Genomic DNA, 13,462 nt, shown 5'->3' on the forward strand with positions numbered 1-13,462 from the left:
ATTTAGGGTCTCACCTGAAAAGATGTACCTTTGACAGTGCAGCTCACCCCCTTAGGCTTTTCTGCCCAATTTTGTAAAGGGTGATATGAAGACACAAGTTTTTCAAACTGCTCCACGTGGCATACTTGCCAAGGGCGGATCCCTAAATTTTTTTGTCATTCATTCACTGGATCAGCATTTATTGCCCAAACCTAAATGCCCAGAGGGCAGTTACGAGTCAACCACATTGCTGTTGGCCTGGAGTCACATGCAGGTCAGACCAGGTAAGGATGGCAGTTTCCTTCCCTAAAGGACATTAGTGAACCAGATGGGTTTTTCCCAACAATCGACATTGGATTCATGGTCATCATTAGACTCTTACTTCCAGGTATTTATTGAATTCAAATTCCACCATCCGCCAAGGCAGGATACGAACCCAACTCTCCAGAATATTGTCTGGGTCTCTGAAGTCCAGCGATAATACCAGTAGGCTACTGCCTCCCCAACGATTCCCCTCTCTTAGCTGTGTTGAGAATTAATCTCAGCCAAGCTGTTACAATATGACCTTAGATGCCCAGGGGAGGGAGGGAGCCAGTGCTCTTCTTCCTGATTGATGTGTGGATTATTTGCAGAGCACAAGTTCTAGATTGTCTGCGATAGGTATTTCAGAAACAGTAGCCACAGATTTAGCCTCTTCAGGGAAGAAATGGCAGAAATACTGGGGGATGCAACATAAAAGACATTGATGATCCAAGCTCATTCTCTCCTATTGTACACAACCCAATGGATCCAAACTCCTTCCCATTTAGTCCCACTTACTCAACCCCAATGGACCTAACCCTTTCCCATTTTTCTCCCGCTATAAACAATCCCAATGAACAAAACTACTTCCCATTCACATCCATCATATACAATCACAAAGGGCCAAACCCCTCCCATTTGCTCACATTATACACAATCCCAGCCGAAACAAATGCCTTCCAATTCACTCTTGTTATACACAATTGCCATGGATTCAAATCTCTTCCCATTTATTCCCACTGTAGACACAATCTTCATGGACCCAAACACCTTTCTATTCAATCCTATTGTACACAGTCTCAAAGGACCCAACCACTCCCTTTCATTCCCATTGTACACAATCTCAAGGGACCAATCTCAGCCCAGTCATTCTCTTTATAAATGGCTGCAATGGACCAAACCAGTTTCCAGTCATTCCCATTGTAGGCAATCTAAATTGATTAACTCCTTTAATGGGTTTACTCGGATTACTTCCAATTCTTGATTTAACGATGTTGCTGTGTGTGATCCATCATGCTTTAAATGCTACACAACAGTCAAAGGTCCTTCTAAACAACAGCAATTTAATAATCCAGTCTTTATTTGTTCGGCATTTCTTCTGCATGTGGCAGGTCACTTGACAGGCAGATGAAATGGGCTGCAGGACAGAATCTTTCAAATGGGGAACTTTTTTACCTGGAATCACAGGGAGTCTGATCCTAACACAACACTCCATAGAAAGGCTGCCTCTGTGTCTATCAACATTAAATTTTACTGTGCTGTTTGGGAGGTTGGACCCTAAAAACCGAACAGCCCTAGAATTTTAAAGCATGATGATGCATTTCCACTAATTAAAACCAAAAGCTAAGAGCTTACTTCCAAGGGCAGAGTCACAAGAGAATCTTGAACAATGCAATGCCCGAACAAAGTTTGTAAGTCTTTCCAAGGGTGTCACACCCTTACACAATCACAATTATGAATAGTTTTTTTCCAACAAAGTGGGAGGGAAGAAATATAACATTTCAATTTATATAGCTGCCTTGGCATCACCAGATATCTGCATAGTTGCTGTTCTGAACATCAGATCTGAAGGAATCTGACAGGGTGCATTTCAATTTGTATTTGTATTTAGATCTTTCATAGACTTAGCTTGTATTGTCTTTTGAATAGAAGCTTTGCTTTCCCTGGTTAGGAAATCTTACTCAGAGGGTGGCTAATATTTTGAATTCTCTACTCCAGAGGATTGTGGAAGCTCAGGGTTTGAGTATGTTTAAAGTAGATTTAGATTGTTATTTTTTAGTAGATTGTTGGATTTTTAATTATCAATGTGTAAAGGGTTATGGGGATAGTTTGGATAAAAGGCACTGAAATATTTAAACAGCCAAGATCATAATAAATGGCGATACAGGCTCAACAGGCTGAATGGCTAACCCCTGCTCCTATGTTCCTAAGCCTTGACCGAATTTATGAGAAAAGGATTTGATGGAATAGCAAAACAAAACATTTCTTCTGCTTGGGGAATTCCACAGCAGGGAAGATGGGAAACTTGACGTCCTTGAGGTGGGAAACCTCACAACCTTTACAACATACCCAAATGAACACTCAAACTGTCGTAACGTTGAAGGCTATGGCCCTAATGCAGGAAAATGAGATTTCAGATTGATCAGCAAAGACTCTGAGTGCCAAAGGGTTCATCTTGAGCGGCACGGTGGCTTAGGTTAGCACTGCAGCCTCACAGTGCCAGGGACCCGGGTTCAATTCCACCCTCGGATGACTGCCTGTGTGGAGTTTGCACATTCTCCCCGTGTCTGTGTGGGTTTCCTCCGGGTGCTCCGGTTTTCTCCGACAGTCCAAAGACGTGCAGGCTAGGTGAATCGGCCAGGCTAAATTGCCCATAGTGTTCAGGAGTGTGTGGGTTACAGCGGGATGGGTCTGGGTGGGATGCTTCAAGGGGCGGTGTGGATTTGTTGGGCTGAAGGGCCTGTTTCCACACTGTAGGGAATCTAATCTGTACTGCATAACTCTTTGGCTGTAAGAAGCATAACTTTGAAATTAGAGTCAATTTAGTTCAGGAATGATGTCAGGAAACTCTTCTTTAAAAAAACTGTGGAAATCTAGAAGTCTCTTTCAACTAGTGGAGTTCCGCAGAGGTCAGTATTGAGACCATAACTATATATGTTATATATTATTGATCTGAACGAAGGAACTGAAGGCATTGTTGCTAACTTTGTAGATGACACAAAGGTAAGAGGAGGGACAGTTAGTGTGGAGAAAGCAGGAAAGCTGCAAAAGGACCAGGCAAGTGGGCAGAGAAGTGGCAGATGGAATGTAACGTGGGAATGTGTGAGGTTGTATTTTGGTAGTTAGAATAGTGGTGTTGACTATTTTCTAAATGGGGAAAGGCTTCAGAAATCTGAAACACAAGGGTACTTAGGAGTCCTAGTTCAGGATTCTCTTAAAGTTAATATGCAGGTTCAGATGATGATTAGGAAGGCAAATGCAATGTTAGCATTCATTTCAAGACAGCTATAATACAAGGGCGGAGAAAAACTGCTGAGACTGTATTAAGCTCTGATCAAACTGCATTTGGAATATTGTGTGCAGTTTTGGACTCTGTATTGAAGGAAGGTTGTGCTGGTATGGGAGGAGGTCCAGAAGAGGTTTACAAGAATGATCCTGAGGATGAAGAGTTTATCATATGAGGAGGGTTGAGGACTCTGAGTCTGTACTTGATGAAGTTTCGAAGGATGATGGGAGATCTGACTGAAACTTACAGAATACTGATAGGCCTGGATAGAGTGAATGTGGAAATGATGTTTCCAAAAGTAGGAGAGACTAGGACCAGAGGACACAGCCTCAGAGTGAAGGGACGATCCTTTGGAATCCAGATGAGGAAGAATTTCTCACTACTGCAGAGGGCTGTGAAGGTCAAGTCATTGAGTGTATTTGAGTGTGGCAAGGAGATCAAGCGTTATAGGAAGAAAGCAAGAGAATGGCGTTGAGTAACTAGGGAGAGAAGAAGGCTCCTTAAAGATCAAAGAGGTGTGGAACCACAGGGGGTGGTTGAGATATTAAATGAATATTTTGCATCAGTAATTACTATGGAGAACGACATGGAAACTACAGAACTTGGAGAAATAAATTGTGATATCTTAAAAAGAGTCCACATTACAGGACAGGACTTCTCAAAACACATAAACATTGATAAGTCCCTAGGATACAGTTGGAAGAAATTGCTGCACCCTAGCAGAGACATTTGTTTCATCAACTGCCATAGCTGAGGTGTCGGAAGACTGGAGGGTGGCTAATGTTGTGCCACTATTTAAGAAAGGCTGCAAGGTAAACCCAAGGAACTACAGACCTATGAGCCTGATGTCGGTGGTGGGTAAGTTGTTGGAAGGGATTCTGAAAGACAGGATTCACATGCATTAGGAAAGGCAAGGGCTGATTAAGGATATTTAACTTGATTTTTGTGCGGGAAATCATGTCTCACAAACTTGATTGAGTGTTTTGAAGAGGTGACCAAGAAGACACATGAAAGCAGAGTTTTAGCAAGGCCTTTGACAAGATTCCACATGGCAGACTAGTTAGTTATGTTCGATCCTATGGGATCCAGAGACAGCTAGTTAATTCAATAGAAAATTGGCTTGATGGGAGAAGACAGAAGGTGGTGGTAGTGAGTTGTTTGGACTGGAGGCTTGTGGTCCCAGTTGTGTTAGGTCCACTGTTGTTTGTCATTTACATAAATGATTTGGAAGTGAATATAGGAGGCATGATTAGTAAGTTTGTTGATGACACCAAAATTGGGGTATGTGGACAGTGAAAAAGGTTATCTAAGATAACGAAATCTTGATCAGCTGGGTCAATGGACCAAGGAGTGGTGGATGAATTTAAATTACATAATTGCAAGGTGTTGCACTCTGTTGTTGAACAGTGAGGCCTAGAGGTGCAGGTTTATAGTTCCTTGAAAGTGGTGTCGCAAATAGACAGGGTGGTGAAAAAGACATTTGGCATGCTTGCCTTCATTGGTCAGAGAACTGAGCACAGGATTTGGGTCATGTTGCAGCTGTACAAAACATTGATGATAATAAAGTGTGAGGCTGGATGAACACAGCAGGCCAAGCAGCATCTCAGGAGCACAAAAGCTGACGTTTTGAGCCTAGACCCTTCATCAGAGAGGGGGATGGGGTGAGGGTTCTGGAATAAATAGGGAGAGAGGGGGAGGCGACCGAAGATGGAGAGAAAAGAAGATAGGTGGAGAGAGTATAGGTGGGGAGGTAGGGAGGGGATAGGTCAGTTCAGGGAAGACGGACAGGTCAAGGAGGTGGGATGAGGTTAGTAGGTGCGGCTTGGGGTGGGAGGAAGGGATGGGTGAGAGGAAGAACCGGTTGGGGAGGCAGAGACAGGTTGGACTGGTTTTGGGATGCAGTGGGTGGAAGGGAAGAGCTGGGCTGGTTGTGTGGTGCAGTGGGGGGAGGGGACGAACTGGGCTGGTTTAGGGATGCGGTGGGGGAAAGGGAGATTTTGAAGCTCGTGAAGTCCACATTGATACCATTAGGCTGCAGGGTTCCCAAGCGGAATATGAGTTGCTGTTCCTGCAACCTTCGGGTGGCATCATTGTGGCACTGCAGGAGGCCCATGATGGATATGTCATCTAAAGAATGGGAGGGGGAGTGGAAATGGTTTGCGACTGGGAGGTGCAGTTGTTTGTTGCGGACCGAGCGGAGGTGTTCTGCAAAGCGGTCCCCAGGCCTCCACTTGGTTTCCCCAATGTAGAATTAGCCACACCGGGTACAGTGGATGCAGTATACCACATTGGCAAATGTGCAGGTGAACCTCTGCTTAATGTGAAATGTCATCTTGGGGCCTGGGATAGGGGTGAGGGAGGAGGTGTGGGGGCAAGTGTAGCATTTCCTGCGGTTGCAGGGGAAGGTGCCAGGCATGGTGGGGTTGGAGGGCAATGTGGAGCAAACAAGGGAGTCACGGAGAGAGTGGTCTCTCCGGAAAGCAGACAGGGGTGGGGATGGAAAAATGTCTTGGGTGGTGGGGTCGGATTGTAGATGGCGGAAGTGTCGGAGAATGATGCGTTGTATCCGGAGGTTGGTGGGGTGGTGTGTGAGAATGAGGGGGATCCTCTTTGGGCAGTTGTGGCGGGGGCGGGGTGTGAGGGATGTGTTGCGGGAAATACGGGAGACGCGGTCAAGGGCGTTCTCGATCACTGTGGGGGGAAAGTTGGGGTCCTTGAAGAACTTGGACATCTGGGATGTGCGGGAGTGGAATGTCTTATCGTGGGAGCAGATGCGGCGGAGGCGGAGGAATTGGGAATAGGGGATGGAATTTTTGCAGGAGGGTGGGTGTGAGGAGGTGTATTCTAGGTAGCTGTGGGAGTCGGTGGGCTTGAAATGGACATCAGTTACAAGCTGGTTGCCTGAGATGGAGACTGAGAGATCCAGGAAGGTGAGGGATGTGCTGGAGATGGCCCAGGTGAACTGAAGGTTGGGGTGGAAGGTGTTGGTGAAGTGGATGAACTGTTCGAGCTCCTCTGGGGAGCAAGAGGTGGCGCCGATACAGTCATCAATGTACTGGACGAAGAGGTGGGGTTTGGGGCCTGTGTAGGTGCGGAAGAGGAACTGTTCCACATAACCTACAAACAGGCAGGCATAGCTGGGGCCCATGCGGGTGCCCATGGCCACCCCTTAGTCTGTAGGAAGTGGGAGGAGTCAAAAGAGAAGTTGTTGAGGGTGAGGACGAGTTCGGCTAGGCGGATGAGGGTGTCGGTAGAGGGGGACTGGTCGGGCCTGCGGGACAGGAAGAAGCGGAGGGCCTTGAGGCCATCTGCAAGCGGAATGCAGGTGTATAGGGACTGGACGTTCATGGTGAAGATGAGGTGTTGGGGGCCAGGGAATTGGAAGTCCTGGAGGAGGTGGAGGGCGTGGGTGGTGTCACGGACGTAGGTAGGGAGTTCCTGGACCAAAGGGGAGAAAATGGAGTCCAGATAGGTGGAGATGAGTTCGGTGGGGCAGGAGCAGGCTGAGACGATGGGTCGACCAGGGCAGGCAGGTTTGTGGATTTTGGGAAGGAGATAGAAACGGGCCGTGCGGGGTTGGGGAACAATGAGGTTGGAGGCTGTGGGTGGGAGGTCCCCTGAGGTGATGAGGTCATGAATGGTGTTGGAGATGATGGTTTGGTGCTCGGGTGTGGGGTCATGATCGAGGGAGCGGTAGGAGGTGGTGTCGGAGAGTTGGCGTCTGGCCTCAGCGATGTAGAGGTCAGTGCGCCATACTACCACTGCGCCACCCTTGTCTGCGGGTTTGATGGTGAGGTTGGGGTTGGAGCGGAGGGAGCGGAGGGCTGCCCGTTCTGCAGGGGAGAGGTTGGAGTGGGTGAGAGGGGTAGAGGCTTGGGGACCGCTTTGCAGAACACCTCCGCTCGGTTCGCAACAAACAACTGCACCTCCCAGTCGCAAACCATTTCCACTCCCCCTCCCATTCTTTAGATGACATGTCCATCATGGGCCTCCGGCAGTGCCACAATGATGCCACCCGAAGGTTGCAGGAACAGCAACTCATATTCCGCCTGGGAACCCTGCAGCCTAATGGTATCAATGTGGACTTCACCAGCTTCAAAATCTCCCCTTCCCCCACCGCATCCCTAAACCAGCCCAGTTCGTCCCCTCCCCCCACTGCACCACACAACCAGCCCAGCTCTTCCCCTCCACTGCATCCCAAAACCAGTCCAACCTGTCTCTGCCTCCCTAACCTGTTCTTCCTCTCACCCATCCCTTCCTCCCAGCCCAAGCCGCACCCCCATCTACCTACTAACCTCATCCCACCTCCTTGACCTGTCCGTCTTCCCTGAACTGACCTATCCCCTCCCTACCTCCCCACCTATACTCTCTCCACCTATCTTCTTTTCTCTCCATCTTCGGTCCGCCTCCCCCTCTCTTCCTATTTATTCCAGAACCCTCACCCCATCCCCCTCTCTGATGAAGGGTCTAGGCCCGAAACGTCAGCTTTTGTGCTCCTGAGATGCTGCTTGGCCTGCTGTGTTCATCCAGCCTCACACTTTATTATCTTGGATTCTCCAGCATCTGCAGTTCCCATTATCTCCAAAACATTGATGAGTCCACTTTTGGAGTACTGTGTACAGTTCTGATTGTCCTACTATAGGAAGAACGTTATTAAACTAGATAAAGGTACAGAGAAGATTTACCGGAATGTTGCCAAGACTGGAGGCTGGGACTTTACTCTCTGGAGTGTAGGAGGCTGAAGGATGACCTCATAGTGGTTTATAAAAGCATGAGAGGCACAGATAGGGTGAATAACCAAGGTCTTTTCCCCAGAGTAGGGGGAGTCCAAAACTAGAGGGCGTAGGTTTGAGGCAAAACAGGAAAGATTTAAAAGAGACCTGAAGGGTAACCTTTTCACACAAAAGCGTAGTTCACATGTGAAATGAATTGCCAGAGGAAGCGGTAGAGACAAGTACACTTACAACATTTGAAAGGCATTTGGACAGGTACATGAAAAGGAAAGGTTTAGAGGGATATAGGCCAAATGCAGGCAAATGGGGCGTATTCAGTTTAGGAAACCTGATCGACATGGACACGTTGGACCAAAGGGTTTGTTTCTGTGCTGTATAACTCTATGACTCCATCAGCCATGATCAAATGGTGGAGTAGACCTGATGAACCAAATGGCCTAATTCTACTCCTATATCTTATGGTCTCACCCTACACCCCTGCAAATAAAGAGACTTTGGGTAGTCAATCGAAAATTTTGAAACTGAGGTTTGGAGATTTTTTTTGTTAGACAGGGACATTATTTTTGGAACCAAAGTGACTAAACAGAGTTAAGAACAGACTAGCCTTCACTTTATTGAATGGTGGAGGATCCTGTTTCTATAAAACGTGCTATCTTCTCTGGAATTCCAATATCTGGACATCAGCAGGAATGCCTGGAGAGAGTTTCCATATTAATCTGCATTTAGACTGATCCCTGGGATGATATAGGGTGTTGTTTTAGTGGAAAAATGGAACTCATACAGAATCAGGTGACTGTCCTTCCTCATGCTGTACAGGAGCATTTTTTTCCATTAAACACAGGCAGTTGACCTCTGCCTTTATGTGCATCGCTTCTGATCACAGTCAATTAATTCCCCCGACATTCTGCATGAAGTAATGGCTGTTAGGCGGAATGCAGACCATGCTTGAGCCTGTCTATCTAACTCAGCTTCTGAGGCCCTGATCCTTGAGGGGAAATCCATTTTCTTCTGACACAGTGAAGTACTTAACCCTTTCAAGGCCCTTGGCCTCAGTGAAGTTCTGGAGCCTTTGGAGAGTATTTCAGATTAGAAAGTGCCTCTCAAAAGCAAGGTGTTGTCTATTAGTTAAAATCTCTGTTGAAGTGGAAACCCTTCCAATTTTGCAGCCACTTTATTCCCTTTTTGTCTTTTTGACACATTGTCAGTCTTAGTTCAGTTGTTACATTGCTGCCTCTGAGTCACAAGGTTCCAGGTTCAACTCTCACTCTAGGGCTTCAGTACAAAAATCTTCAGTGCCGTCCTCAGGGACTGCTCCATTATTGGAGGTACTGAGTCAGGTAAGGCATTAAACTGAGGCTGCATCTGCACCCTCAAATAGATATAAAAGAGTGTATAAGCAATTTTTACGTTTTCTCTCTGGGTGCCTAGGCCAATACTTATACCTCAATCAACAACAAAAAACAGGTTATCCACTTAAGAACAGAGGAAATGGGGGGCAGGAGGCCTGCCTTGAGCATGCTCTGCCATTCAATAAAATCTCAGCTGATCATCCAACTTAGTCCCCTGCTCCTATTTGCTCCCCATACACTTTGATCCCTTTAGCTCTAAGATCTATATCTAACTCCTTGAAAATATTTAATATTTTGACCTCAACCAGTTTCAGTGGCAAAGAATTCCACAGGTTCTTCACGCACTGAATGAAGAAATTTCTCCTCATCTCAGTCGTAAGTGGCCAACCCCATATCCTTAGACTGTGACTTCTAGTTTTAGATTTATTGGTCATAAGGAACATCCTTTCTGTATTTACTCTGTCTAATCTGGTTAGCTTTTTACAGGTTACTGTGAGATTTCTTTTTCAGTCTTCTAAACTTCAATGAATGTAGTCCTAACTGATCCAGTCTCTCTCTCCTTATGTCAGTCCGTTATCCCAAAAGTCAGTCTGGTAAACCTTTGCTGCACTCCCTCTATAGCCAGAACATCCTTCTCTAGATAACGAGACCAAAACTGCACACAATTCTCCAGGTATCACATTCAACCACTTCACCCCACCAGCTTGTCTTTCTATTTTCTTCCTCCTTGTGTGATCACTGAGCTTCCCTACATTAATGAGTCCTACATTCACACCACTCTCTAGGTAAATCCTTCTGAATTCCCTACCGGCCTCCCTAGCAACTACCTTTTTGTTATGGTCCCCTGCTATGGGCCCCCTTCACCACAACATCCGCTCTATGCCAACTCTGTTGAATCTTGCCATAATTTTAAAGGTCTCTACTATGTCAGCCTTCATCCTTTTCAGTCTTTTAAAGCCTCAGTCAAGTAGTCAAATGCTCAAAAGTCTCCTCTACATTTATGATCCATGTCTTGATGGTCCTCCACAGGATCACTGAATTGTTGCAGCATTGAGAGTCCATTTGGCCCATCATGTCTCTGAATGGGCAGTTACCTTGCTGCCATTCTCCCCATAGTCCTGTACAGGCTTTTTTCCAGATTCTAAAATCTTTGACTGACCTGCCTCCACCACACTGTCAGGCAGTGAAATCCACTGACTGTGCGAAGAAGTTTTTTTCTCTCATGTTGTTGTTTCTTTCAAAGACAGAACTCCTCATTCTTTATTCCAACATTGGGTCCGGGGATGTGGGCGTCACTGGTAAGGGCAGTACTTAATGTTCATTCAACTGTATCTTGACAGGATGATGGTGAGCTGCCTTCTTGATCTGCCATGGGATGTATGCAGAGCCTGGGGAGAGAGTTCTCCGAATTTGATCTACTGACACTGAAGGAATGGTAATGTATTTCCAAGTCAGGACAGTGAGTGATTTGGAGGGGAACTTGCATGGGGGTGGTGTTCCTATGAATCAGCTGCCCTTGATTTTTTGGATGGTAGTTGGTTTCGAAGATGCTGTCGAAGGGAGTCTTGAGGAGTTGCTGCAGTCTGTCTTATAAATAGTACATGCTGCTGCCACTCTGTGCCTGTGCTGGATAGAATGAATATGTAGGCTGTGGATGGGGTGCCAACCAAGTGACTGCTTTGTCCTAGGCACTGTTGAGGGTCTTTAGTATTGTTGAAATTGCACTCATCTTGGCAAGTAGGGAGTATTCCATCACACTCTTGTTGATTGTGGACAGCTTTCAGTGTCATGGGGTAAACATTCTGGAACTCTCTTTACCCCTCCCCAGCGCTGTGCATCTGTTAATGATTGTCCCCTCATGTCCTTACCTGACTCAGGTGTCTCAGCCAGTGAGGAGGAAGATGTTGAACTTGCCCCGTCCTCATTGGAGGTTTGTGAGCTGTGCCCTCGGCCACTTGGGAGTTTCAGTCCCAGCTGCTCTGCCACCTCCACGTGATCGCCAGGGTGAATGTAATCGAAGATGCTACTGCCAGTCAGCTCCACCTAGGCAGGATAGAAAGTGGGCACAAACACTCAAAATGAGTTAAACAAAAGCGTTATTGAGGAAAGTGATCATCGAGGAAATGGGGCCGAACAACAGTATTAACTGCTGTATTTATCATATCCTCAAAGTCACAAAGTGCTTCACAAAAAAATCTTTGAGCCACAAAATGTGATACAAAGAGTGGTGACCAATAGCTTGGTCATTGAGGGAGATTTTGAGGAGCTTGTTGGAGGATGGCAATGGGGTTTAGGGAAGTATTATAGAATTTGGGACTCAGGCAGCAGATGCAATGGCTGCTGATGGTGGAACAATCTGAAGTAGGGTTGCATCACAGGAATGGAGATATCTTGGAGGGTTTGGACCTGCAGGAAGCTACAGAGATAATAGGCAGGCTTATATATCAACACTTCCCAGTATAGATCCTGGTGATAAATCGCCCCGTCCCCATTTTCCACTATGAGAACTTTGTATATCTCACTAACCATAGCCATTCCTAACTCGAACCCTCCAAAGAAGAGTCATTCTGGGATCAAAACATTAACTGTTCCTGTCTCCACAGATATTGCCAGATCTGCTGGGTTTCCTGAGCACTTTGTTTTATTTCACATTTCCAGTATTCCTAGTATTTTGCTTTTGTTTGTACATCTATGTTTTTTCCATGTTTCTATGATATTTCCACCAGTTGGGGAGTCTAGAACTAGGGGACACAGACACAGGTTACAGGGTAGACCATTTCAAACTGAGCTGAGGAAACCCTTCTTCATTCAGGGTAGTGAACCTTTGGCATTCTCTATCACAGAGGCCAGGTCACTGAATATGTTCAAGGAAGTGAAAAAATAATTGTGTAGATTTTAAAGGCAAAAATTGGTATGGGAAAAAAGTGGGAATATGATATTGAAATATTGATCAGCTAGAATAATTCCTAGAATGAGGATTCCAGTGTTGGCAGGACTAATGTGTAAAGACAGACTGGATTAGTTACGAATATATTTTCTGGAGTTTATAAGGATGAGGGGGAATCTCATAGGAGTTCATGAAGTTCTAACAGAACTAGGCAGGGTAAACGCAGGAAGGAGATTCCCGATAACTAGTGAATCCAGAAGCAGGGCTCGTAGTCTCAGGGGTTGGAACAGGCCATCTAGGACTGAGATGAGTAGAAATTTCTTCACCCAGAGAGTGGTGAGCCTGTGGAGTTCTCTACCACACAAAGCAGTTGAGGCCAAAACATTTAATGTTTTCAAGCAGTTTGATTTAATTCTAAGGTTAAAAGGATCAAGATGTATGGGAAGGGAGCAGAAACAGGGTGCTGTGTTGGATGATCAGTCATGATCACATAGAATTGCATGCAGGCTTGAAGGGTTCAACGCCTACTCTTGTTCCTTGTTTTTGTTCACTATTTGACCTGTTCAGATCTACAAGAGACCTGAAAGAGGAAGAGTCAATTCAGGCTTGAAACAGGAACACTGTCTCTCTCTGTCTCTCTCCACAGAGGTTTCCAGGCCTGCTAAGTTTCTCCAGCAGTTTCTGATTTAATTTTAGATCTCTAGAATCTGCAGTATTTTAGTTTTGTATTATGAAGTCCTCTTTCATTTTTATTCTGTCTCACTCTTAAAAGTCTCCTACATAAGCTCTCAACTGACAGTTCAAATGCAAACCATTTTGCAGTGAGACCGCAGGTATAATTAACTGATCACATGACAGCAGATGAAATTGATCACATGACAGTGGCTGAAACTGATCACATGACAGCAGATGAAATTGATCACACGACAGGCAGGTAACAGAGTGTGGCTGTTTTCCAAGACAGATTCCCCTTGAATTGTAACTCTTGCCATTGTGAAAAATAAGGTGGATAAGTTGAAAAATTGCTTGCAACCCAACCCTAATTTATTAGTTTCTCAGACGCGTAATTATGCAAAAGATTCTGGCCCTGCTTGTTGACCTTTAATATTCGAAGGAGTCAATACCTGTCTTTAGAGGCTCAGATATGCAGAGGGCTGGTGAATATTAATGCTGTTCTATTCATTCTTTATTCACTAAGTGTGGAGGT

General features: G+C 45.7%; 1 protein-coding gene across 7 annotated transcripts in view; it reads right to left on the bottom strand.

Moving 5' to 3' along the window:
• npas1 (neuronal PAS domain protein 1) overlaps positions 1-13,462 on the bottom strand; it is a 392,502-nt gene that overhangs the window by 43,878 nt on the left and 335,162 nt on the right. For all 7 annotated transcript variants that reach the window (XM_048522247.2, XM_048522249.2, XM_048522251.2 and 4 more), the window contains one exon: positions 11,237-11,411. In XM_048522247.2, the coding sequence (XP_048378204.1) occupies positions 11,237-11,411 (175 nt within the window). The remainder of the gene's footprint in view (positions 1-11,236; positions 11,412-13,462) is intronic.

This window comes from Stegostoma tigrinum, chromosome 39 (assembly GCF_030684315.1).
Source record: "Stegostoma tigrinum isolate sSteTig4 chromosome 39, sSteTig4.hap1, whole genome shotgun sequence".
In the NCBI taxonomy this organism is placed as follows: domain Eukaryota; kingdom Metazoa; phylum Chordata; class Chondrichthyes; order Orectolobiformes; family Stegostomatidae; genus Stegostoma; species Stegostoma tigrinum.